At 54.3% G+C, this 20,991-nt stretch overlaps 14 protein-coding genes across 14 annotated transcripts; 8 read left to right on the forward strand and 6 right to left on the reverse strand.

Annotated features, from left to right (window-relative positions):
• Nucleotides 1-109: 109 nt before the first annotated feature.
• Nucleotides 110-830, forward strand: AB675_11770 (uncharacterized protein; the record flags this gene model as incomplete). Its single annotated transcript, XM_018140645.1, has 2 exons — nt 110-220; nt 273-830. 2 exons carry the CDS (start codon nt 110-112, stop codon nt 828-830), a joined length of 669 nt encoding a protein of 222 aa, XP_017996805.1.
• Nucleotides 831-1,194: 364 nt separating this feature from the next.
• Nucleotides 1,195-1,743, forward strand: AB675_11771 (uncharacterized protein; the record flags this gene model as incomplete). Its single annotated transcript, XM_018140646.1, has 2 exons — nt 1,195-1,224; nt 1,282-1,743. The coding sequence occupies 2 exons, from the start codon at nt 1,195-1,197 to the stop codon at nt 1,741-1,743; spliced, it is 492 nt and encodes a 163-aa protein (XP_017996715.1).
• Nucleotides 1,744-2,163: 420 nt separating this feature from the next.
• On the forward strand, nt 2,164-2,353 carry AB675_11772 (uncharacterized protein; the record flags this gene model as incomplete). The annotated part of the gene is made up of 2 exons (XM_018140647.1): nt 2,164-2,193; nt 2,252-2,353. 2 exons carry the CDS (start codon nt 2,164-2,166, stop codon nt 2,351-2,353), a joined length of 132 nt encoding a protein of 43 aa, XP_017996843.1.
• Nucleotides 2,354-3,045: 692 nt separating this feature from the next.
• On the forward strand, nt 3,046-3,283 carry AB675_11773 (uncharacterized protein; the record flags this gene model as incomplete). The annotated part of the gene is made up of 2 exons (XM_018140648.1): nt 3,046-3,075; nt 3,137-3,283. 2 exons carry the CDS (start codon nt 3,046-3,048, stop codon nt 3,281-3,283), a joined length of 177 nt encoding a protein of 58 aa, XP_017996748.1.
• Nucleotides 3,284-3,965: 682 nt separating this feature from the next.
• Nucleotides 3,966-4,499, forward strand: AB675_11774 (uncharacterized protein; the record flags this gene model as incomplete). Its single annotated transcript, XM_018140649.1, has 2 exons — nt 3,966-3,995; nt 4,047-4,499. 2 exons carry the CDS (start codon nt 3,966-3,968, stop codon nt 4,497-4,499), a joined length of 483 nt encoding a protein of 160 aa, XP_017996731.1.
• Nucleotides 4,500-5,085: 586 nt separating this feature from the next.
• AB675_11775 (uncharacterized protein) lies at nt 5,086-5,572 on the forward strand (the record flags this gene model as incomplete). Its single annotated transcript, XM_018140650.1, has 2 exons — nt 5,086-5,115; nt 5,171-5,572. The coding sequence occupies 2 exons, from the start codon at nt 5,086-5,088 to the stop codon at nt 5,570-5,572; spliced, it is 432 nt and encodes a 143-aa protein (XP_017996786.1).
• Nucleotides 5,573-6,076: 504 nt separating this feature from the next.
• On the reverse strand, nt 6,077-7,904 carry AB675_11776 (Beta-1,2-xylosyltransferase 1; the record flags this gene model as incomplete). Its single annotated transcript, XM_018140651.1, has 2 exons — nt 6,077-6,849; nt 6,890-7,904. 2 exons carry the CDS (start codon nt 7,902-7,904, stop codon nt 6,077-6,079), a joined length of 1,788 nt encoding a protein of 595 aa, XP_017996766.1.
• Nucleotides 7,905-8,526: 622 nt separating this feature from the next.
• AB675_11777 (Rhamnolipids biosynthesis 3-oxoacyl-[acyl-carrier-protein]) lies at nt 8,527-9,482 on the forward strand (the record flags this gene model as incomplete). Its single annotated transcript, XM_018140652.1, has 2 exons — nt 8,527-9,301; nt 9,352-9,482. The coding sequence occupies 2 exons, from the start codon at nt 8,527-8,529 to the stop codon at nt 9,480-9,482; spliced, it is 906 nt and encodes a 301-aa protein (XP_017996824.1).
• Nucleotides 9,483-12,523: 3,041 nt separating this feature from the next.
• AB675_11778 (uncharacterized protein) lies at nt 12,524-14,193 on the forward strand (the record flags this gene model as incomplete). The annotated part of the gene is made up of 3 exons (XM_018140653.1): nt 12,524-12,788; nt 12,841-14,082; nt 14,129-14,193. The coding sequence occupies 3 exons, from the start codon at nt 12,524-12,526 to the stop codon at nt 14,191-14,193; spliced, it is 1,572 nt and encodes a 523-aa protein (XP_017996747.1).
• A 158-nt stretch (nt 14,194-14,351) lies between these two features.
• AB675_11779 (uncharacterized protein) lies at nt 14,352-14,746 on the reverse strand (the record flags this gene model as incomplete). The annotated part of the gene is made up of 2 exons (XM_018140654.1): nt 14,352-14,485; nt 14,566-14,746. 2 exons carry the CDS (start codon nt 14,744-14,746, stop codon nt 14,352-14,354), a joined length of 315 nt encoding a protein of 104 aa, XP_017996845.1.
• Nucleotides 14,747-15,673: 927 nt separating this feature from the next.
• On the reverse strand, nt 15,674-17,421 carry AB675_11780 (uncharacterized protein; the record flags this gene model as incomplete). The annotated part of the gene is made up of 4 exons (XM_018140656.1): nt 15,674-16,057; nt 16,118-16,217; nt 16,838-17,334; nt 17,392-17,421. 4 exons carry the CDS (start codon nt 17,419-17,421, stop codon nt 15,674-15,676), a joined length of 1,011 nt encoding a protein of 336 aa, XP_017996801.1.
• Nucleotides 17,422-17,951: 530 nt separating this feature from the next.
• Nucleotides 17,952-18,442, reverse strand: AB675_11781 (uncharacterized protein; the record flags this gene model as incomplete). The annotated part of the gene is made up of 2 exons (XM_018140657.1): nt 17,952-18,362; nt 18,413-18,442. The coding sequence occupies 2 exons, from the start codon at nt 18,440-18,442 to the stop codon at nt 17,952-17,954; spliced, it is 441 nt and encodes a 146-aa protein (XP_017996819.1).
• Nucleotides 18,443-18,957: 515 nt separating this feature from the next.
• On the reverse strand, nt 18,958-19,433 carry AB675_11782 (uncharacterized protein; the record flags this gene model as incomplete). The annotated part of the gene is made up of 2 exons (XM_018140658.1): nt 18,958-19,353; nt 19,404-19,433. 2 exons carry the CDS (start codon nt 19,431-19,433, stop codon nt 18,958-18,960), a joined length of 426 nt encoding a protein of 141 aa, XP_017996835.1.
• A 438-nt stretch (nt 19,434-19,871) lies between these two features.
• AB675_11783 (uncharacterized protein) lies at nt 19,872-20,633 on the reverse strand (the record flags this gene model as incomplete). Its single annotated transcript, XM_018140659.1, has 2 exons — nt 19,872-20,294; nt 20,388-20,633. 2 exons carry the CDS (start codon nt 20,631-20,633, stop codon nt 19,872-19,874), a joined length of 669 nt encoding a protein of 222 aa, XP_017996708.1.
• Nucleotides 20,634-20,991: the final 358 nt, after the last annotated feature.

Here is a 20,991-nt window from a genome sequence, read left to right on the forward strand (position 1 = left end):
GAAGTCGTCAATTGAACTTGACACCAGGGACGCTCGATTTCGGGATCTGAATCTTTCCGTAACCGTCTCGCCTTCGATCATCGCCCTTCTCATGTGTCGGTACACCATCATGGCTCTTGATTACGTACGAACTCATTACATCAACGCGTTTGCGTCCGCCGCATCAGTTGAGCCTAATGGCATGAACACGATGCCACAAACCCTCTCTCCGCCGCCATGTGTATGTGTCGCGACTCCGATGGAGATCGTGCCGGTGCTAACGCTCTGCTCAGGACAAACCATCCCCAAACTTGAACAACATGCCTCTCGAAATCCTCGAGCGTATTATGGCCCTCGCGATCCCACGACACATCTCCGTCACGTCCTCCCGAATCTGCACCGCCGAAGAAACTAAGAACCCGCGTGACTGCACCTGGACCGAGGCAATTGTCACTGACCTGCTTTCTATCTGGAGGACAATCCGCGATATCCACAAGCCCCCCAGGAAGCCCTACTACTACGTCTACAATTGGACGTCACGATGGCCTCTTGGTTTGCTGCGGGTCTGTAAGAGCGTTAGACCGGTCGCTGGCAGAATCATCTGTGCACGCGTTCAGTCTAGTCGCCAGGACAGCGGTGGAATGGTCACTGGATTCGGAATCGCCAAAGATGGACGAACAATGTGGGAAAAGTTTCGGGAGAGGTTTGAGGGAAAGGAGGCAGAACGAAGAGTGAGTAATGTTGAGTACATGGTGGATGTAGTTACGGGTGACATTTATAAGATGGAGGAGAATGGGGTTTGGGTAAGGGTTGAAGGGGACGACGAGACCAGTGAGGCGGAGTCGGAGTGATTGGAGGATGGTGCCTCGGAGACCTCCAGTGATGAGAGCGATGAGGAGAGTCACGATGAAGAAGAAGCAAGCTCGTCTGAGGCAGAGGAAGGGGATGACTGACGTCGATCGCGAGATGAACGTCACTTGAGCGCTGCTTGACGCTCCTTGTGTCGCCTGAGCAACGACTTGAAATGGAAGAATCTTCAACAACAGCACGCAGGTATCTTGCGGCCACTCAAATTACGACTCCATCTTCATTGCACCACGTACCCAGTGCTGAAATTTCTCCGTCAGTTGGCTGCTTCACCACGACACCTCGCCGACTCTTCCTCACGCGATACCGCAACCTTCGCTGCCGACAAGCCCTACACCACATGTCACCATGTCTCAAGCTCTCTCTGCGCCACCATGGGTCTGTGACTCTATCACAGTCCTCGTGTGTCAAATAGTCGCTAACAAGGTGTCACAGGATAAGCCCGAACCGAACCTCGCCAGCATGCCGACCGAGATCATGGAGAAAATTATTGGTTACGCCGTTCCGCACTACTTCACAATCAACGCAATGTATCGCGAAAAAAGCCGAAAGCAACATAACCCGTTCAAATGGGAGCCATCGTACCTCCCTAATCTCCTCCTGGTCTCCAAATCCATTGGTAATACTGCTCGCAAGGTCTTCTCCGAACGCGTCAAATTCAGTCTCTGGCTCCGAATGGAGACTCTCGACTATGCGCCCCTCTTCCATCCTTCGCCTTATTTCTGGGACAAAATGCCGGCTGTTGTTGGGAGGAAGCTCGAGAAGCATTTCAAGACGGTGTTCGCGAGGGGTGGACAGGTCACAACGGCTAACTCTGGTCTGGTCGCGAGGTTGAAAGCGGGTGCTGGAGATGACTGGTCTCCTCAATGGACCTCCGTGGACAATTGGCCCCATTGATTTCGAGAGAACCCGTGGTCTGGTCCGCCCAACTACGTCGTCTCACTCGGATTCGAGACGGCCATCGGCGTTTCCGGAGGCGTTGAGCAATATGGATGCACGGGAACTACGTGATGGTGTCGGCCTGGCAGCATGTCGCTTCTAGGCATTGAAGACAAATGAGAACCACTTGAACGAGCATCGCCCGCCCTTCACCTTCTTCACCTGAACGACAACTTGAACTTGAAGCGAAGATTCGCAAACGATTTCACCGCAGCATCTCCGCAACTTACCAGAAACCCGGCCTGTCAACGAATTCATCTCCATCGATTGCCAACGTTTCATAAAGCGAACCTCCGCAGTCTTCGTCTGAATCCTCCTCGTCATATACTCGTGGCATCGATCTCTCACATATCGATCGTCTCCAACCCGTCGGTCGAAATGTCGCAAGTCGTTTGTGCGCCGTCATGGGTATGCCATACTGCTTCAGCTTGCACACATGGTTCATTTGCTGACAGGATCTCGCCAGAACAAGCCGAAGCCCACTCTAGAAAGCATGCCAATCGAAGTCCCCGAGAGGATCGTTACCTTCGCCATGCCGAACAATGCGGAGTCCATCTACTCCATCTGAATCGATGCAACATATCTCCACGGAACGTCGAAACAATTGTTTCCCTTCGACTGGTATCCAAAGTGGGTGTCTGGTCTACTACTCGTGTCTGAACGCGTACGTGGAGTTGCTGGGAAGATCATTGCTCAGCGTGCCGAGTTCTCGTTCTTCACGAAACGCTCTGTCACCGATAAGGGCTCCGAATACCACTATGTGCGGCAAGAAGTATCAGCCGACATCAAGAGGAGTCATCGAAAGCACTCTGAGAAGCTGTTCGGGAAGGGCAACTACCACCTAGGTGAGAAGGGACCATACTTTACGGCTGGGCAGCGATGTTCAGATTGCGCTGGTCAGTCTCCTCCCTGATAGTGGATAGCGGCAAGCTGGACGCGATCGGTTCTACGCAGACGAGAAGACGACTGGCTGCATCAAGCGTTTCTTTGGGCGAGGCAAGAGAGCAGCAAAAATCAACTGAGGCAACGTCACACAGCTCTACCTCCTCTTCACTCAAGTAATGGAATGAAGTGAAGTGCTACCAACAATCACGAGAACATCTTCGAAGAACTATAAGAACTCAGAATCACTGACAACAATCTCCTCGTCTTTCTCCCTCTTCCATTCATGATTCGTACACTGTCTCTGCTCGATACTGCGCCTACACCGACGTCGAAGGGGTAGTCTTGTCATCGCCTGCGTTCACCAAGGCAGTCAAGATGTCTCAAGCCATCTCTGCACCACCTTGGGTAAGCTCAGTCATCTTCATGTGTAGCCTGGGTTGCATCGCTAATTCGCGGTCTTCCACAGGACAAACCCAAACCCAACCTCGCCCATATGCCAACCGAGATCTTCGAGAAAATCATAGGCTTCACCGTCCCGGACACAGTCGAAGTTTACTCCAAGTATCACGTCAAAGGCTGCGAGCAATACCGGCGCCACGAATTCTTCTTGTAGCCAGCATTGATCGGGGATCTTCTCGTCACCTCAAAGCGCATTCGCCAAGTTGCCAAGAAGATCCTCTTTCAGCGCGTGGAATTTGAAGGTCTTCTTACATTGGAGAATGGAAGCGTGCTACAATTCGAATGCCCAAGTGATGAGCGGACTAAGAGAAAATTGCGGAAGGATTTGGCAGAAGTCTTCGCCAGGGATGAGTAGCGGACTGGCTCAAGGCGGGTCACGACGGTCGAAGGAGATTTATGTGCTGACCGGGCTTCTCGGCGACGGGCAGTGATATCGTGCGTTCATTCATTTCCCGAGCATGGTTAAAGTCGAAGCGCTGCTTCAGGTCGCAGAGGACGGTCCCAAGAAGCAGTCTCTACCGCTGCCGAAGACGGCGGTCGTCCTGATCAGATGGCGTCGAACGTCGAGCATGGTAATAATTCAGCTTTCAACAAGTTCCCAGTCAATGGTCAAGAACTCGGAGCGCGTCACCTGAGCAACGTTCCGAAGTGAAGACCGACAAACAATTCTCATGAAGCCTTCTTCCGTCTATTCAAACTTCGACTTCGTGATTCGAATAATTATCATCGATCTCTTTTCCATCGTCCCCATGTCTAAGAAACGCCGACCTGCAAAACGCAAGCATCGTCCTACGCGAGCAGACCCGTCCGTATCGGCTGAATCGACAGCGATCAAGATGCCTCAGTCCCTCTCGGCCCCGCCTTGGGTATGTCACACACATAATTCTATTGTCTTACATCGCTGAGCACTCCGCCAGGTCAAGCCGAAGCTCAATCTCGCCAGCATGCCAACCGAAATACTAGAGAAGATCATCGCCATGGCCATGCCAGAACGAGTCACTGTCACTGGGAGGTACAGCATACCGCTCGGAGAACTGAAAGCAGGCCGCTTCGATCGTCAAGCTACCAAATGGAAGCAGTGCTATCCCTTCCGGTGGACCATATGGTGGTGTCCTGGCCTGCTGCTCGTCTCCAAGAGTATTCGTCAGATTGTGCGGAAGCACTTGGCCGCCTTGCCATTTCTATGGTTCACCTGGGACACGTCTCAGCACGGTTTCCTGCTCCAGGCCATGGAAGGCCACGCCCTATGGCGCGCGCCAGCTGAGTGTAAGGAGATGATGAGGGATTACTTCAGAGAGTTGTTCACGAGGGATGAAGAACATGGTCTTCCGACTCGGCGTCGAGCTGCGAAGGTAGAAGAGACTTCCTGAGCTGAACAAGATCCGACAGCGTTTGGCGCCATCTTGTTGAACTTGAGTTGATAGTGACGAGAATGGCCGTTGTGTTGCACCGAGCAGACGCAACAAGCTATCGGTCGACTCGGAGGACGACACACGTTCGACCAAGACGCCAGCGAGACGACCAGTACAGCAGTCACAGGCCAATAAATTCTACCCGACAGCTGGGTCTCGAGTCTGTAGCAGTGTTGAGTAGTATCGTACGCTACGCTTGCGCGCAAAGGTGCGTGTTTGAGAGCGGCCAACAACGATAATGCCATGGAATCGATCTGTCTTTCATCTGATTTCTTCTGAGCAGTGAGGGACCCTTCGTAGATGTCTAAATGGCGCTTCATTTGAGTCACTGCTGGCAGCTCTTCCACAGCAACCCCTCGCAGTAGAAGATTCTCGCCTTCTCGAGATATCTTGCGCTTGTTTGAAATTCGACTTATTTTGACCTGCGCCACTTTCAGGTACCGAGTCCTCCTCGTCGGGCAAGTCATTTGAGACGACATCACGCCGTTGCATTTTCCTGCGCCATCGCCCTTCGCCATCGAGTATCTCCACCGTGCAATCGACCATGTCTCCAACTCTCTCTGCGCCGCCTTGGGTATGTTCAACTCCGACTCTCCTGCATGAGACTCCAACACTTACGCTCTCGTTAGGTCAAACCCGAACCGAATCTGTGCAGTATGCCCACCGAAATCCTGGAGAAGATCATTGGCTTCGCCATGCCGGACAGCCCTAGCCTCGGAGTCACCGCATGGTACCGAGTCAGAAGCTGGGGCTCGAATCGTGAAACCGACGTCTGGGAGCAAGGGTATCCTTTCTACTGGCACCCGAGCCAACGATGGGTTCCCGGTCTGCTCCTCGTATCGAAGGCTATCCGCCGAGTTACTCGGGAAACTCTGGCTTATCGCACCGATTTCAAGGTCTTCGCGCTCCCGACATATGTAAACTTTGTTCACAAAGTGCCGACTGAACTCAAGGAAAAGGTGAAGCGGTACTTCGACGAATTGCTGACGAGGGATGAAGAGCACGGTCTACCGGCTCGGGCCACGCTCTGAGAGAAGAATCAGCCTCTTCGGCTGGTTTGGTCCTGTCGAGGACGTTTGGTGCCGTCATGGCTGTGGGTGTCCTCGTGGAAAGGCAAAGGCTGAGTATCGGTCCAGGAAGAGTGGTCGGAAGAAACAGTACCGATCGACCACAAGGCTGGCGAACACGTCTGGTAAGTTGACCATGATACCGTGGCGACGAGTGCATCATGCTCCATGGGCCTCCAGATCATAACCAGTCACATCATTTCCGGAGTCTGCAGAAATGCCAACGAGACTCCAGCGACCTGCTCGAGCACGTGAGTGGTTTCAGAGAAAAGCAATGCGCCACTGCGCCGGCGCTGGGCTTGCTTCAGAATGGAGGAGAATAACAATACCATTGCTTCGATGTCTCTTCCCACTGTGTTCGAGTGATACCCAATCTTCGTTTCCCTGAAGTCCTCCCGATGCTGTACAAAAGTCTCTCAACGCAGCCATCCATGTTCACACAAGCCCACGACCATTTCTTCCCACCCATCAAATCCCAAATCCAATATCCTCCCTCTCATCATCCACCAACCTTCCATACTCCAACAACAGCCTGAAATACCACACCTCCAAATCCTCCTTCCGCAACACCTTCTCCGCCCACCCCTTACTCTCCTTCGCAATCCTCTTCGCTTCCTGTTGCCCACCCTCCTCCTCCTCAAAATACCTCACACTCTCCACATACTCCTCCCCCCTCAACCCCAGCGGCACATAATGCACCCACGCCTTCAACCACTCATCATGCCACTCCCTGAACACTGCGAGCTTATACACCAGACTATTGCTCTGCAGCCACGCGTGATAGCGACCGGAAAAGGCATTGCCGTCGATGTCGAGCAGGTAGCGGGACTGGAAGGCGTCGAACATGTTGACGGGGTCTGTGGTGCCGAAGTACTCGCGTTGGGCGTCGCAGTCGCCGGGGTCGCATTGGCCGATGAAGGTGAATTTGATGTCGAAGTATTTTGAGTAGGGGGTCATTGGGGTTGAGTGGACTTCCCATGCGCCGATTTCGGGTGTTGAGGAGGTTGTGTTGGGGGTGTATTGAAGGATCTGGGAGGTGGCCTGAGGCTGGATCTTCATGAGGAACTGCTGACGATGTTGTCTCCGCCAGCCTCCATCACGAGAGAAGCCGCCGGTGGTGGAGCCGCGCCAGTACATGGTGGCGTTCTTCTCGGCCCAAGGCATGTCGCGCTCGGGCTCGTACTTGACGCGGTCCATGTAGTACCAGGGCGAAGGGTAGAGGATGTCCTGGAAGCTGCTGACTTTTGACTGGCTGAAGATGGGAATGAGGTCGTGGGTGACGTCGAAGGCGTTGGGGCGGTCGAAGAAGCCGAATGTGCTCGAGGGAGGGGCTGTTGCAGATGTCGCTGAAGGCGGTGGTGTTGCGGATGAAGCCGAGGGGTTGGTCGGAGTAGGCGGTGATGTTGACGTGGCAGTCGCTGTCGATGCAGCCGCGGGCGGGGGAGGTGAGGGGGCAGGAGAGCTTGCTGTTGCTCCAGGTGGGCTGGTGGGCGAATTTGTTGAAGCGCGTGGTGCGGTAGTCTTTGATGCGCATGCCGTCGCCAAGGTCTGAGGGACGTTTCGAGAAGGAGTTGCGTGGGCTGGGGCTGTTGTAGGCGAGGGTCATGTTCTTGCGGCCTGCGGAGACGTGGCGGGCTAGGGAGTCGGCTTGGACTACAACTCGCGGCTCGTCGTGGATGTTGAAGGCTAAGTCCATGTCTGGCAGGTACTTGATGAAGTTGCCCAGCATGACGGGGGTGGCATCGCGGTGCCACTGGTACATCTCGCCGCCTCCGTCCATCTTGACTACCTTGCCGTTGCGGATCATGACTGCGATCAGCGCGTTGTCGAATCCGATCGCTTCTCGGGTCCGCTCGCGAATGACGGAGGGCTTGAGAGACCAGAAGGGTAGCAGCGCGTGGTATATTGTGTCGTACTCGTCGATCAGCTCGACGCCCCTCCTCTTTGCGAAGTTGTACCATTTGTCAAAGTGTGGCGGCGGAGGCACCTTGTACCTCCGCCTGTATTCTGCTACCGCATCCGCCAGCGATCGCGACTGTCTCGCGCGCACCGTCTGGAACGTGCTCTCGGCATCGGTGATGAGCCGGTGGATGGGGTGGGTGAGGGACCGCTGAGGGAGGAGCGGTGGATTCTCTTCGTGAGCATGGTGGCCGCGGAGTGGATTAGTGAAGTCATGCAGCGGGTTGCTGAGTCCCGGTAGTTCTTCGAAAGAGTCCTGGTTGCGCAGGAGGTACACGCTCGTCGCGAATATGGCAAGGAGAATGAGGAGGAAAAGCAAGCGGCGCGATCGCAGCATAACGCCTCCTCCTACATGTTGCGGATGCTGTGAGCCCACAGTCATCCGTTGTCACCAAGAGTCGCCGCTGATCTGAACTTGGAGTCACTGTCAGTTGGAATTGAAATGTTTGTTGAATGCTCATCGAGGACTCGGGGGCGGGTGTCCCAAAGAGGGTTGGCCCGACGCCGAAGTTGACCCGCGCCGGCCGACACACAGAGAAGTCTGGTTGTCGTGATCCGCGTCCTTCCTCATGACATTGCTAATGCTGCTGAACTTCAGCTATCGATTCAGCGACAAAGAGGACCTGCTCTGCAGTAGCCGTATCTTCACTTTGCACAGAGTCATGTTTGCATTGTTCAGAACCAACGCGAGACGCGCAAAGCGCATGTATATTCCGATGACACAACCGACGTCATGATCCTATACCTAGGATTCTGACGCTCGCTTCCGCTACAGCATATATGACGATGTGATTCGTGTTCTTTTTCATATATGTATTCACCAAATGGCAAGACATAGCTTTCCTCGCCTCAGCATCGCTCTGAGACAAAGACTCACTACCTACCCCAGCTGCACCAGAACTAGCTCTCCCTTCCTGACCCGTATAGCTCGACCACATCAATCCAGCATCATCAGAACAATGGCTACATCTCACTTCTCCAACGAAGATCTCAAGATCACCAAGCTCTTCGATCTGACAAAGGTCACCGCGGTCCTCACCGGCGGCGGCACCGGGATTGGACTGATGATAGCTCAAGCATTGCAAACTGCTGGTGCCAAGGTCTACATCATCGGTCGTCGCGAAGAAGCACTGGAGAACGTCGTCAAGGAGTACAGCACTGGCCCCGGTCAGATCATTCCCTTGCAGGGCGATGTCTCGAAAAAGGACGAGTGCATCCGCCTGGCTAAGGAGGTCGGCGAGAAGGAGCCCAAAGGTATCACCGCGCTCATCAACAACGCCGGTATCGCTCGAGACAGCAACACGTCATTCAGCAAGAACGGTCAGCCAGATATGAAGGACGCCGAGGCCATCTCAAAGCATCTCCTGCGATCCGAACCAGAAAATTGGGCAGAGACCTTCGAGACCAACGTCACAGCCCAGTTCTTCATGTCGGCCGCTTTCATCCCACTCCTCGCCCAAGGAACAGCGAATAGCGCGTACACAATGTCCAGCTCCATCGTCAACATCTCCTCAATCAGCGGCCTTATGAAGGGCTCCAGCAACGGCCAATTCGCGTATGCATCAAGCAAGGCGGCGTTCATCCATTTGACGCGGCAACTGGCAACCACATTGAAGGACGCTGGCATCAGAGTGAACCAGATCGCGCCTGGCATCTTTCCTAGCGAAATGACGACTCAAGAATCAGACGATAAGCAGAAGAGCGAGTTGAGTAGCAAGATCGGGAATCCAGCAGGTCTGTTAACCCTTTCCACTGCAATGTCCATCACTGACATATATGCGCAGGTCGTGGTGGCGCAGACTCAGACATGGCGAGCTCAATATTGTTCTTGGTCAGCCCGGCTGGGCTCTTCTACAACAACCAGCTGTTGCATCCGGATGGTGGTCAGATCCTTGCTGTTCCCGCAGCAATGTAATCTAGTTAGATCTTTTATGGAAGGGAGGAGCTACCTGGGTAGCAGACACGCCATTCTTGGCGCCAAGCTCATGGAGCGCGACTCCTTCGTGTCGACCTCTTCCTCAATTCTTTGAATCGTACATGCCTTCTCAGCCAGTGAGAACACTTGTCACAACTTCCCGTGTGCAGTCTTGATGTCTAACCAACAAAACAACGAACCCTCACAATGAACAGAGCTATCAGTGTGTCACTCGTCCGCGAAACAGCAGATCTCGGAGTCTCCGTCTTCGCGGTACCTTTTCGGCAGGACGCGGTTGCCAGCATGTGTTCCTCAGCAGTGTTGCTCCGTAGTACCAGCCTCTGCCAATCCGGGCCATCGCGACTATGCGATGACCACGCAGCTACCGGCCAGTACCATGGGCATCTTCATTTCTCCGAAAGCCAGCGACTGCGACAGAACAGCGGGCAAACAACACGGAATGCACAGGCGACCTCGAGACCGGCTGGTCTATATATTCAACAATCAATCGACGATGAGGCAGTTCGAGGTTGTTCAGTGGCTGCCCGGACGACCCAACTTGCAGCCACAATCGGTATGTCAACTACTCAACGCGTTCGAACACGACCTGGACAGCGGCAAGAACTTCCACCACGACTGGTCTTTGCCGTCCGGGTCTGCTCCATTTCCGAATCGTGCTCAGGAAGCCGTTGCATCTCTCTGGCGCGGCGCACCTATCTGCAAGACTGAGCACCTACGTTTCATCCATCACACATCCATGCTGCAGGCGCCCACCTTCAAGCTCAGAGGCCCACGTCCATGCTGTCGAGGCCAACGTCCATGCCGCAGTTGCCCACGGTGGTCGCAAGGTCGATACGGATCATGCAGACGCACGAAGCGAGAGCTGCCTTATGCGGGTGTCGATGACAAGAACTGCGACAGCTGCAGATCAACGGCCAACGACCACCGACCATACACCAGATGTGGGCAGCACGGGATGTGGGCATACACGAGCTGTGGGCAACACGAGATGTTCTGCCTGCTCTTGGCAACATCTTGCGAAGCCCTACCTTGCGAAACCATGCTGGCAAGCCACATGTTACATGTCGGTCGTGAAGCTGGCGGTCGCAGCATTCAGACTTCGCCTGGGCAGCAATGCCGGTGGTCTTCGACCTCCTGGTCCATTACTAATGTGGCTCCAGATCTCCGCTGTGCGCTGGAGTGCTTAGTCGATTTCGATCTTACAGGGACACCGTCTTGCTAAAATGTTTACTCCAGCAGTCGCCCCGACCATCAACGCAAGCGACGATGCCAAACCGATCCAAGCATCTTAAGCAGCAAAGCCAAGGCATCGAAACCCGCATCAGCGTAGGACAAGACAGTCGTGCTCACGGATCTTGCATGGCCAGCACATGAGATGGAGAAAGCCACTCAGGGCTCGGAAACCCAACTTGAGGGGTTTCCCGCGTGCGCAGGACCCTCAAAATACATCACCCGGCGTTTCGGTGGCTCACTCGCTAGATGTCAACCATTCAGATGAAATAGAATCCGAGCAGGCTGGGCTGCCTTGCGGTCGGCGGTATGTTCAGCTGCAGGACCTTGTCCTAATCCATCACCTTCTACACGATACAGGAGCCACGGCGGCATTCAGATCCGTGGGAACTTCCTAAAACGAACTAAGCCAACCTGGCGCCCAGTTCGTACCACGTGCTCGAAATGCGCAAGCCTTTTGACCTTTTCTCTTCTTCCATATGGTCCGACGGGCGGACCAAGGTCTTCGAAGTTCGGAAGGCCACGCAAGTATGTCACATCACCACCAACCATAATTCGAGCACGAAGCCGGCATGATTTACCGACTCAAGACAAGACCGTCGGTCGAGTAGCAGCATGAGCTGCTAATGGCACAGGCCCTCGGGGAGCTTGCGGATCAATTACCGCGATGGACTCCATAGACCCGATCTTCGAAGACATAAAATAAGCATTCTGGCCATAGTGCATAAGCGTTATTCGGGCATCCTGAGCAAAAGGACAATAGGATGTTCCACACACGAAGCTTGGTCATTATGGGGTCCACAATGATTACTGAAAGCCACGGTGAAGAGCCAATATCCCAGACGATCGACCACGCGCGCTGCAAGCTCCAGATGGATGGACCAAGCCACCGATCAAACATACTATTATCGGCCTTATCGGCCTAGTCTTGGCACTCGCGCGTAGCCAATGCTTCCGAAGAAATGCTGGCAAGCCGCCGGTCATGCTATCGCTTCTGTACAGACCGAGTCCGCTGTAAGCGAACTTTCGCGAGCGCAGGAGCGTTTGGCGGTGCGGATTTTGTTGGCGGTGCGGATTTTGCTGAGTCGTTACTGATGTGGCTGAAACGCCTTCCAGTGGAGTGCTTAGTCACCCGTGACCTAGCAGGCCCCAAGTCTTGCTAAGATATTTGCTCCGGCAATCGCCCCGCATCGACTGCACACAACAATGGCAATCCAATTCAGGCGTCAAAATTGCTTCTTTGACGCATGCAAATCGTATCAGTGTGGGACAATCCCGTTGCGCTCACGGATCATGCATAGCTAGCGCAAGAAGCGGGGAAGGCTCTTTGACTGAACTCAAGCGGGTTTCCGCACTCATGACACTCTGGAGAACCATCACCCGACTCTCAACCGACCGGACGAAGCAAGCCGCGATGGACCTGGGAAGCCTTGCAGTCGATGGTGCATTTGCTTTCGGTAGCGTGTCCCCAACTGCATCCAGAAGGACCGACGGCATTTAGCTCGGCGGCGGATTCCCTGGCCACAAACCACGCTGGCTTGCGACTCGTTTTGAGCCATGAGCCCGACATATGCATGGTTTTGTTTATCTTGTCCCTCATTTACCTTTTTCCCGCGGATCGAGTACGGTTTCTGAGTCTCGTAGGACGATGCAAGCATACAACGTCATGGACAAGCCCAATGCTGAAGTCATCAGTATGCCCTCAGCTTTCAGGACGCAGACTGTCGTCTTGACTTCAGTCTACGGGCCGACAAACTCGTACGGGACCTTTGACAGCATCGAGTGCGACAATGGCGCCGATAAAGTTCAGCAGATATTATCATGACCTCAAAACAACAAACCCTGATGAGTGGGCGTTTCGCAGGGCAAATGAGCGCTCACACGCCGCACGAGTTGCTCATGATCGCCGCCGGAAGAAGCAAACAAAGTCTGAAGCACTTTCCGAGCCTGCTGAGATTGCGCTGGCACCACAACCGTCGACATGCATACTTGACCCATTCGTCAGACTTCCCACCGACAACATAACGACAGCGGACAAAGGTCTGTTGCATTCATGTGAGTGACGTCCACTATACGGCTGGCGAATAACTGAACAAGCGACATTCAGATCTAGTCACCATCCCATCACAATGGCAGACCAATGCATACGCCGGCACGGGTTCTGTGCGGGAGGTGTCCTTACACCATATCTGTAACAACGAGATTGTCTTGCAATGGGTGCTCCTACTGGCCGAATCCCGTATCTCGAACTCGCCACTCCGCGACCGATCACAGCACCGACGGCGCCAGCGTGTATATCGCACGATGCGCCACGCCGCAATAACAGCAGACGTCTGGGACGACAATCTCATTTATGGCGTCTGCTTCGCCATCATGACAGAGTATCGAGTTGGTAGCAGGGATCGGGCACAGGTGCATCTGCAAGCATATCGGGCGATTTGTGCTACTCGACAAGGATTGAGCTCGACTGAATCAGTAAAGAAGGGACCAAGCTTCATGAACGCAATGCTTATGATGTATGACGTTGCAGCTTGCAGACCAATGCTACGATGCAAGAGCGGCGCCTCGCCCGAGGAGGACGCTGTGAGCCGGCACATTCCAGAGCCACTGAAAGCTATGGGAGCACACTGGCGCGAGCGCAGGACGATGCGCCAGCTTCGCCGGCAAGTGAGCGCCAATCAGATCAATGCTTGGTCTGATGAGATCACATGGCAACACCAGCAGAGTTCGGACTACGTGGGACCAACACCCTTCACGAACCTCCGCCAAGCTCTGAAATACTGCATCACCGACAACAGCCACACCGACTCTCGCAGATGTCTTGGAATCCTCTTCACCCTCAATCTCTTTCTCTGCTGGGGCCATGACTTCTCTGACCTACAAGTCCTTGACTTCTTCCGCAAACTGGATCAGCGATTGTCTGCGGCTCTTGCTGGACGGCATGTACACGATGATGATCAGCACAGCAGGAGCGACACACTCGCATCCAGTTCGGGCTTTGCTTCCGGCTCTGCCTACGGCGTATCTCCGAGCGCCAACGACGTGCCAGCGACAACTCTCGTCCCTCTGCTGCTGTCCGTGACGGAGGGACTCATAAGGGAAGCAGCTCGCGAGTCGTCGGCCAAATACGAGCTGGTGTTTGTGTGGGAGGTCTTGCGGATGCTGGAGATACTTGTGAGGCTTGATGGCGTGCGAGTGGCGGGGTCGGGATCTGTACTGGCCGAGTCAAGGGAGTATCTGGGAAGTTCCTTACTGGGCGTCTTGGATGATGAGGCGGACATAATCAGGGCTGAGGAGGAGAAGTTCTTGAGTCGGGCGGAGACTGGCCTGGGGAAGGGAGGCGGAGGAGGTAGACGACCAGCAAGCAAAGGTGAATCTGGTTGTGACCTTCTAAGAGGCATTAAGTGTGGACCTGGGTGTTGAGAAAGTCATTTCACACTTCAACAGCAACAGCATATGAGGTGGGTTTCATCAAAGGTCAGATCAAGGAACGAGCATTACGTTGAAGACGTCCTCCAAAGGCCCCGTACGATGCTGGCCTCGACACACAGTCTTTCCTCTACGTGCCGTGACAATCGACTGATCTTGCACATTCGACTGGATGTTCAACGCATCACCTCACTTGCTTCCGCCCAACTTCTCCTGTACGGTCCCACCAATCGCGCCACCAGTAGTGAACTGCTTTCCAATCGCACCATCCTTGCTCAGCGGTCCGCCGATGGCTTCGGCTGTGCCGCCAATCGCTCCGTCCGCTATTGGATCATAACGTCAGCACGTGGACCCTCTGCTCGAAACTTGAAAACGCCCACGGGCCCCAAGCAATGGTACATACCAGTAAAGTGCTTCCCAACAGCACCCTGCGCGTCAAACGCGTTTGCCTGACCCCCAACAGCCTCCGCTGCGCCGCCGCTGGTGGCTTTGTCGCCGAGGATGCCGCCGCCCGTGCCGCTGTTGGCGGGAGTTTTGGTGTCGCTGGCCATGCCGCCGTTGCCGGAGGTTGGTTTGGATGCCATTGTTCTGTGGAGAGTGCGGAAGACCGGGAGCTTTGTTCGACTGGTTCGTGTGAGGGTGGAACTAAGCATGTGGTACTTGTGTTAGACGTGAGGGATGTTGAGATTTCAGTAGCTAGTAGTTATCGAGAACTCTCGGATCGGATCTGCGTTGACATCTATAAGGGACCGGATCTCACAAGGCAAACTTTCAGGCGTCATGACGACGTCATGAGCTGATCATCGGATGTGGTGTGAAGCTGTTCCGTGACGTGCACATTTGCCTTCGACGGGTCATCATATCACTGGTTGGAAGTATTATGCGAGGATGGCGCTCGAATGATGAGGTGAGATGTCGAGGATATGCATGTGCTGCGCCGATGGGCCCCATGGTACAAATATGAGGTGTAGAGACGAGGGATCGCGGGGCGCTTGGCGCTATTAGTTTTGCGGGCATGGAGTCCACAGCTTTTCCATTACCAACTACATGTGACTAGGACCACCCGGAGTATCGCGTGCAGCAATGAGCGGCAGGTAGCAGCCATTTGGGTGCGTAGGAGCTCATAACATCTGAAGACTATTCCATGTGCAGCAGGGGTTGGTGGAAAGGCCACCTCGTCGCGAGCTCTGGACTCCGTGCTGACCTTTCCGCTGACGCTGCAGAAATTGACGGAGAAGTCGAATTTCACTTCGATGCCAGATACGCACCCTAATCCTGCTCCAGACCGTCATGACGGGCCACGTGTGATGCAGCTCATGTACGGCAACAGGACCGAATGCCTTCTCTTCTACCTGACAAAACCTCTGCCGGACTAATCGACCGGACTGTCACCTTGAGCATGGTGCGTGATTTCCTCGGACGACTCTTGCGTCTCCCTTCCTGGCGTTGGATTTTAGGACATCGCATTAATCACTCGAATCGATCCCTTGTCCTGCTTCATCGACTGCAACTCAGCCGATCCATTGTTTGTCGGGCACAGTGCCAACGAGCTTCATGAAATGACGCAGCGCCAGTCGGTACGTTCGGCTCCTAGCGAAGGCATCTCGCTCCATGGAACTATTCAGCGCATCTGCGTTTTGGACCTCGATAATGAGCTGGGTATCGAGCTTGGGCAGCAAAGACTGAGTGACTCGGCGGAACCGCTTCGAGGTGAGCAGAAGATTTGGAATGCGTGCCTGGTACCACTTGATAGCGCCGTGCAGAGTGTTGCTCACAGCCAGAGGCCCTCTGCCCTTGAACGACATCTCAATGCTGACTGTTTGGCCGATCGCGAAGGCGACGATCTTCTCAAGAATCTCGAATGGCATACTCCCAAGCTCCGGCTTGCGTTTGTCCTTGCTCAGATCATCAGTCTTCATGCTTACGCCGGATCAAAGAAAGTGAGAGAGCCTTACCCATGGTGGTGCAATGACGGCTGAAGACAAGATCACATACATGTTGACGCGGTGGCCAGAGGCGGCGAGGTTTCGTAGGCCGCCTGTTTGTAGCTTTGTGCTGAACGTGAGTGAGAGCGATGGCGAGCAACGATGACTGCTGCAATGGACAACGATGGGCGCAGATGCAAGTTTCCGAGGCTTGCGTGAGGTATGAGAACACGATGGACGAAGTACCATCACAAGTTGAAATGGAAGGCGAGGATGCCAAGACAACTGGAGCGCGCCTGTGGCTTCCTGGGTATGCTAACCGTTCAGTGACTGCGTCCTGGGCAGGAAGTATGGACGGCAAGAGCTATACATGCGAGCCAAAGGGAGAGGTTGTCCGGCAATCGGCGAGAACATTACATTGTCAGTACCGCGGATTGACTACAAGTGCGGATGCAGGTCGATGAACGACGCTACAGGACGGAAATGAGTAAAGGAGGACAAGGGGCGGAAAATAACGGTGCCATTGTCCGATCTGGTTACTGATGCACCTGGTGCTGGGCATACCTCAGCACCTCATCTGCAGATTACAGCTATCGCTCGTGGCGTCGCGTATGTGTCGATTTCCCGCTTGTCACAAATGGAGACCTCGCCATCGACCAGATTTCCACTGGACGCCGCCTCAGAGTCCCGATCTTTCAGCTGACTGAGGTTTGTTCGATGACGGTCCGCGTCTGGTGTCGCGAGGCTTACTCTTGAAGTTGACCCTCAATGCGAGATTCGGCGTATTCCCAAACGAAGGCATACGTCTCCGGGGAATGAGTCAGCTCCCAACCAGCCATGTCCCCAACAACCTGAGTCCACGCAAGATCTACGCTGACCACCTTGTGCACAACACCGCCCAACGACGTCTTCTCCTCTCCGACTGACAGATTGTACTGAGACTTGACCCACTCCTTCATCTTACCCCGGATGGACTCGCCACTCGCCTTCAACATCTTTCGGACCTCAGGCTCTCCCATAGTGAAGTGAATGCCGCAGTTCTTCACCATAGCGACCAGTACGACCTTGCGAATGCGTCGGGAGACAAGGCGGAGGTTCGAGACCCACTCTGGCGACCAGGAGATGGATGTCATGCCGATGCGGTGAACGTTGGTGATGTTGATGTCGAGATTGTCGGGGACGGTGTAGCCGATGATCTTCTTGAGGATCTCAGTTGGCATGGTGTTGAGATTGGGGTTGGGTTTGTCCTGGTGAGGGTGTCAGCGGTGGTTTGGAGGTGGGATTTGTTGCGGGATTGGACTTACCCATGCTGGTGCGGCGGGAATTTTAGACATCTTGGGCAAGCCTAAGGAGGTTTGAGATTGACGAGGTTAAGGCTAGAGGACTGTTGCGACGTTCTCAGCTTGACTATACGTAGTTGTGGTGGAATATCGTAGTAAGAGAACACGGTTGCAACTAGTTCACGTATAGAAACAAAGTCTTGGCGTGGTCAACAAACTACAGCAAATTCATGTGACCTTGCAAACGAAGAAGTCACGCTCAGGTCAGGTGAAGAGTGATGAGTGTACCTGAGCTCCCTAATGACTTGTTGCCTCCATCCCAAGCTTCAAGTGACGATCAGCAGCCACAGCCACATTGGCCAGCAAATGCATTTGCAACACGATCTATTTGGACGACTTGCTGACCTTCCACCCCTGATCTCGGGCGACTCATGCTCTGCCGTGATCACGTTGACGGCGCTCTCGGACGGTCGGCGCGTTCAGCCTTGATGTGTTCGTGACGGACTGTGTTGTACCAGCCGGCCAGGTACCGCTGCATCGACCATGTCATGACCACTTGTGTCCAACTCGCTCGCCGTGCCTAGCTAGTCCTCCTTCTTGGTGATAATACGCTTGACGTGTTCTTCAACCTTCTTCACTATGCCAGCTTTCATAGGGTAGAAATTGCGATAATATTCGTCGTCGTCGAGGACAGGTTCTTCCATCAACCTGACGAACATGAACTCGATGTGACGTTGGGAAAGGATCTTTCGGCCAGTCTTGCGGATGGTCTTCGACACGAGCAGGATGCTCATTGGGTTCCAGCTCTCGTAGAGGACCCCGGAAGAGGTTAGCTGGCGCCAGTTGAGTGGTTTGAGTAGCTCCAAGAAGTAGTCTTCCTCACGAGAGGTAATGCCGTAATATGCTGAGATTTTGAGTTCCATTGGCAAGGCAAAGCCGATGATATTCTCCAGAATCTCGAGGGGCATGCCCGTGAGAGTCGGCTCTGGTTTGTCCTAGAACATAGTCAGCGGTCCGTTGAAGAAGGTGCTCTGCGTTAGCATACCCAGGACGGCGCAGAAACGATGCCGGACATCGTTATTGGAGACAGGCGCGATAGAGTATGGCGAGGCTTTCGCTCAATTCGTACGATGCTATGGGGCGCTGAACAAGTAGACTTGCATTGAGTGATCGTGAGCAGAGTGGCGATAGAACAAGGCGCAACGATGTACGATTCAGCGAAGGCGACAAGTTCTGTCGACTTCGAATGATGTGGAAAGGGAAATGCATGGACAAGTGAAGTCAAAAATGCCACGACCCCACCTGAAAGAAGTTCAAGGTTGTTCTGATCTCTGTGGGTGCTCAAGTGACAAAGACACCTAGTGATCGCCTCAACGCGCAACTGCTTGGTTGGCATGCTAGTTACCTGCACAGGATCGAGACTCCATACCGTGGCATAAGTCGAAGGGTTGGCTGCTGAAGAGTGTCAGTAGGTGCTCCTGCCTACGCTCGTGCTCCTTCACGTTCATCACCTAAGGTCCAGCACTCGTTGTCTCACTCAACGACACAGCTCATGTTCGGGCTACTTATATGCTCTAGGAGCGCGGTCGGCTACCCCGCCGCGTTGGTGAACATATTCTCGAAGTGGTCGATGGACTTCCTTCTGACGACACTGTCGAAAGCAGGTAGACGGTAGTTGCTGCCATGAAAGCTAAAACGCCGGAAGCAGTGGTATTTGATACGCGTGGACAGAGCTCTCAGTGCAGCCGTACGGATGCGCTTTGACAAGAGCAAAAATTCGGAATCCCATACCTTCCTGCGATCCCCAAAGTCTGATGACTGGAACCACTGGAACGCTTCATCTTGCACATAGACCGTCGAGCGGCTACGAGACGAAAACTCGCTCCGATATGTTGCCTCGACAATGACGCTCTCCGGAATGGCAAAGCCGATGATCTTCTCCAGTATTTCGAGTGGCATGCCGGCGAGAGTAGGTCCGGGCTTCTCCTATCAACCACATTAGCGCCTGATTTGGAGAGAAGGACTGCTGTACCTACCCATGGCGGCGCAGATACGACCTGAGACATTTCGCGAAGGACCAATCGATGCGGAGTACGGCGCGTGCGTACGATCGAGCGTTGGACGAAGTTCGCGGAGTCCAATGTGGATGTCGAGCGAAGCAAAGGGTGATGAGGTCGTCCCGAAGAGGACGGCGCCGCGTACTGATATTGTCGTGGCGGGTCGAAGACTTCCGTGCTGTCATGGAGACAAAGTAATGCCAAGAGATTGCCCCCAGAAGCGATCACGAGAAATCAGCTCAGCTTCAGATGAAGTCAAGTGATGCCAACTCTTGAACGCTTAGAGCGCCCGGTTGCCATCCCAGCTCGCCTGTCCGCGAGCTCTGATCGCCAACTACCGGTTTCCAAGTACGACTTCTCTTTGTCGTGCAGCGGTCGTGCCGCCAGACACTGTCTCGTCCGTTCTCTCGCAAGACCGTTCGTCCCCTGATCTTGGCCGACCGTCCCTTAATGTGAAGTCTTATACTTGAGTTCGAACGTGCGCACCTCCCACCCCTCCTCCTCTATCCAAGACTCCAGATCACGCACGACGGGATCCATCACACGAACCCGTTCCTCAAAGCGCTTGACAGCGTTCCTCTTCGCATATACCACATCAAAATATTCATCCAGTTTGCACCCGTTGAGAACGTTGATCGTGCCCCGTAGCTCGGCACGGTCCCTGAGTAGTGGCCGAACGATACAGTATATCCGCTTAGACACGAGTGTCAGGTTATCGATCCACAGCGGCCAGCCGTCGTAGTCATGTTCTCCTTGGTACCCGTAGCGTGCATACGACATCCGAGCTTTCAGGCGCTCTGGGATGGCGAAGCCGATGATCTTCTCAAGGATCTCCTGCGGCATGCCAGACAAAGTAGGCTCGGGCTTGTTCTATGAAGGGATCGTCAGCGCAGCGTCCCCCAGTACCGCATTGACTCAAGGTTACCCACCACAGACGGCGCAGCAATGCTATCAGACACGAACACCCCGACGGCCGAGCTGGGCCTCTTTGTTGCTGGGCCCAATTTGCGCAGAATGTCTGATCGGGCCCGATCGAGGCGCCTCATAGCCAAAGCCCGTTCCAGATCGCTCGAACCCATACTCGACGTCTCCGCTGCTGTGCTCTTGTTCCTCAAGCACTTTGAGCAGAAGAATTTCCACGTAAAGTTGGCCATTGACGGCGACGGATTGCCACAATACTTGTGATATCGGCGTTGGCAAGTTGCACATCGTGTCTAAGGGCGTATAGCAGACGGCCCACCTCTGCACTCACTGCAAACTACCCGCGATCGCGATGGCTGGGACATCTCTGTAGGGGGAACTGCTGGTCACGGAGAGACTGCCAGCCGCAGATACCCTGTCCGTTCGAGGGCGATGAGCGATGAGCGAAAGCCGGCGGTGCGGCTCGTCCCGCGTCGTTGACGGGAGACTGTCGCGGCAGGAACAACCATGGGACCAGGCGACGAGGTACAAGGTCTCAAAGACAGGAGAGCAGGGTCGGGAACTGGAAGTCAAACCACGGACGCCAAGAGATCACCGGCCGAGCCGCGGATACCAACCTTGGAATTCCGCCTTGCTCAAGCTTGTC

Source organism: Cyphellophora attinorum, assembly GCF_001299255.1.
Source record: "Cyphellophora attinorum strain CBS 131958 chromosome Unknown Contig28, whole genome shotgun sequence".
Lineage (NCBI taxonomy): Eukaryota > Fungi > Ascomycota > Eurotiomycetes > Chaetothyriales > Cyphellophoraceae > Cyphellophora > Cyphellophora attinorum.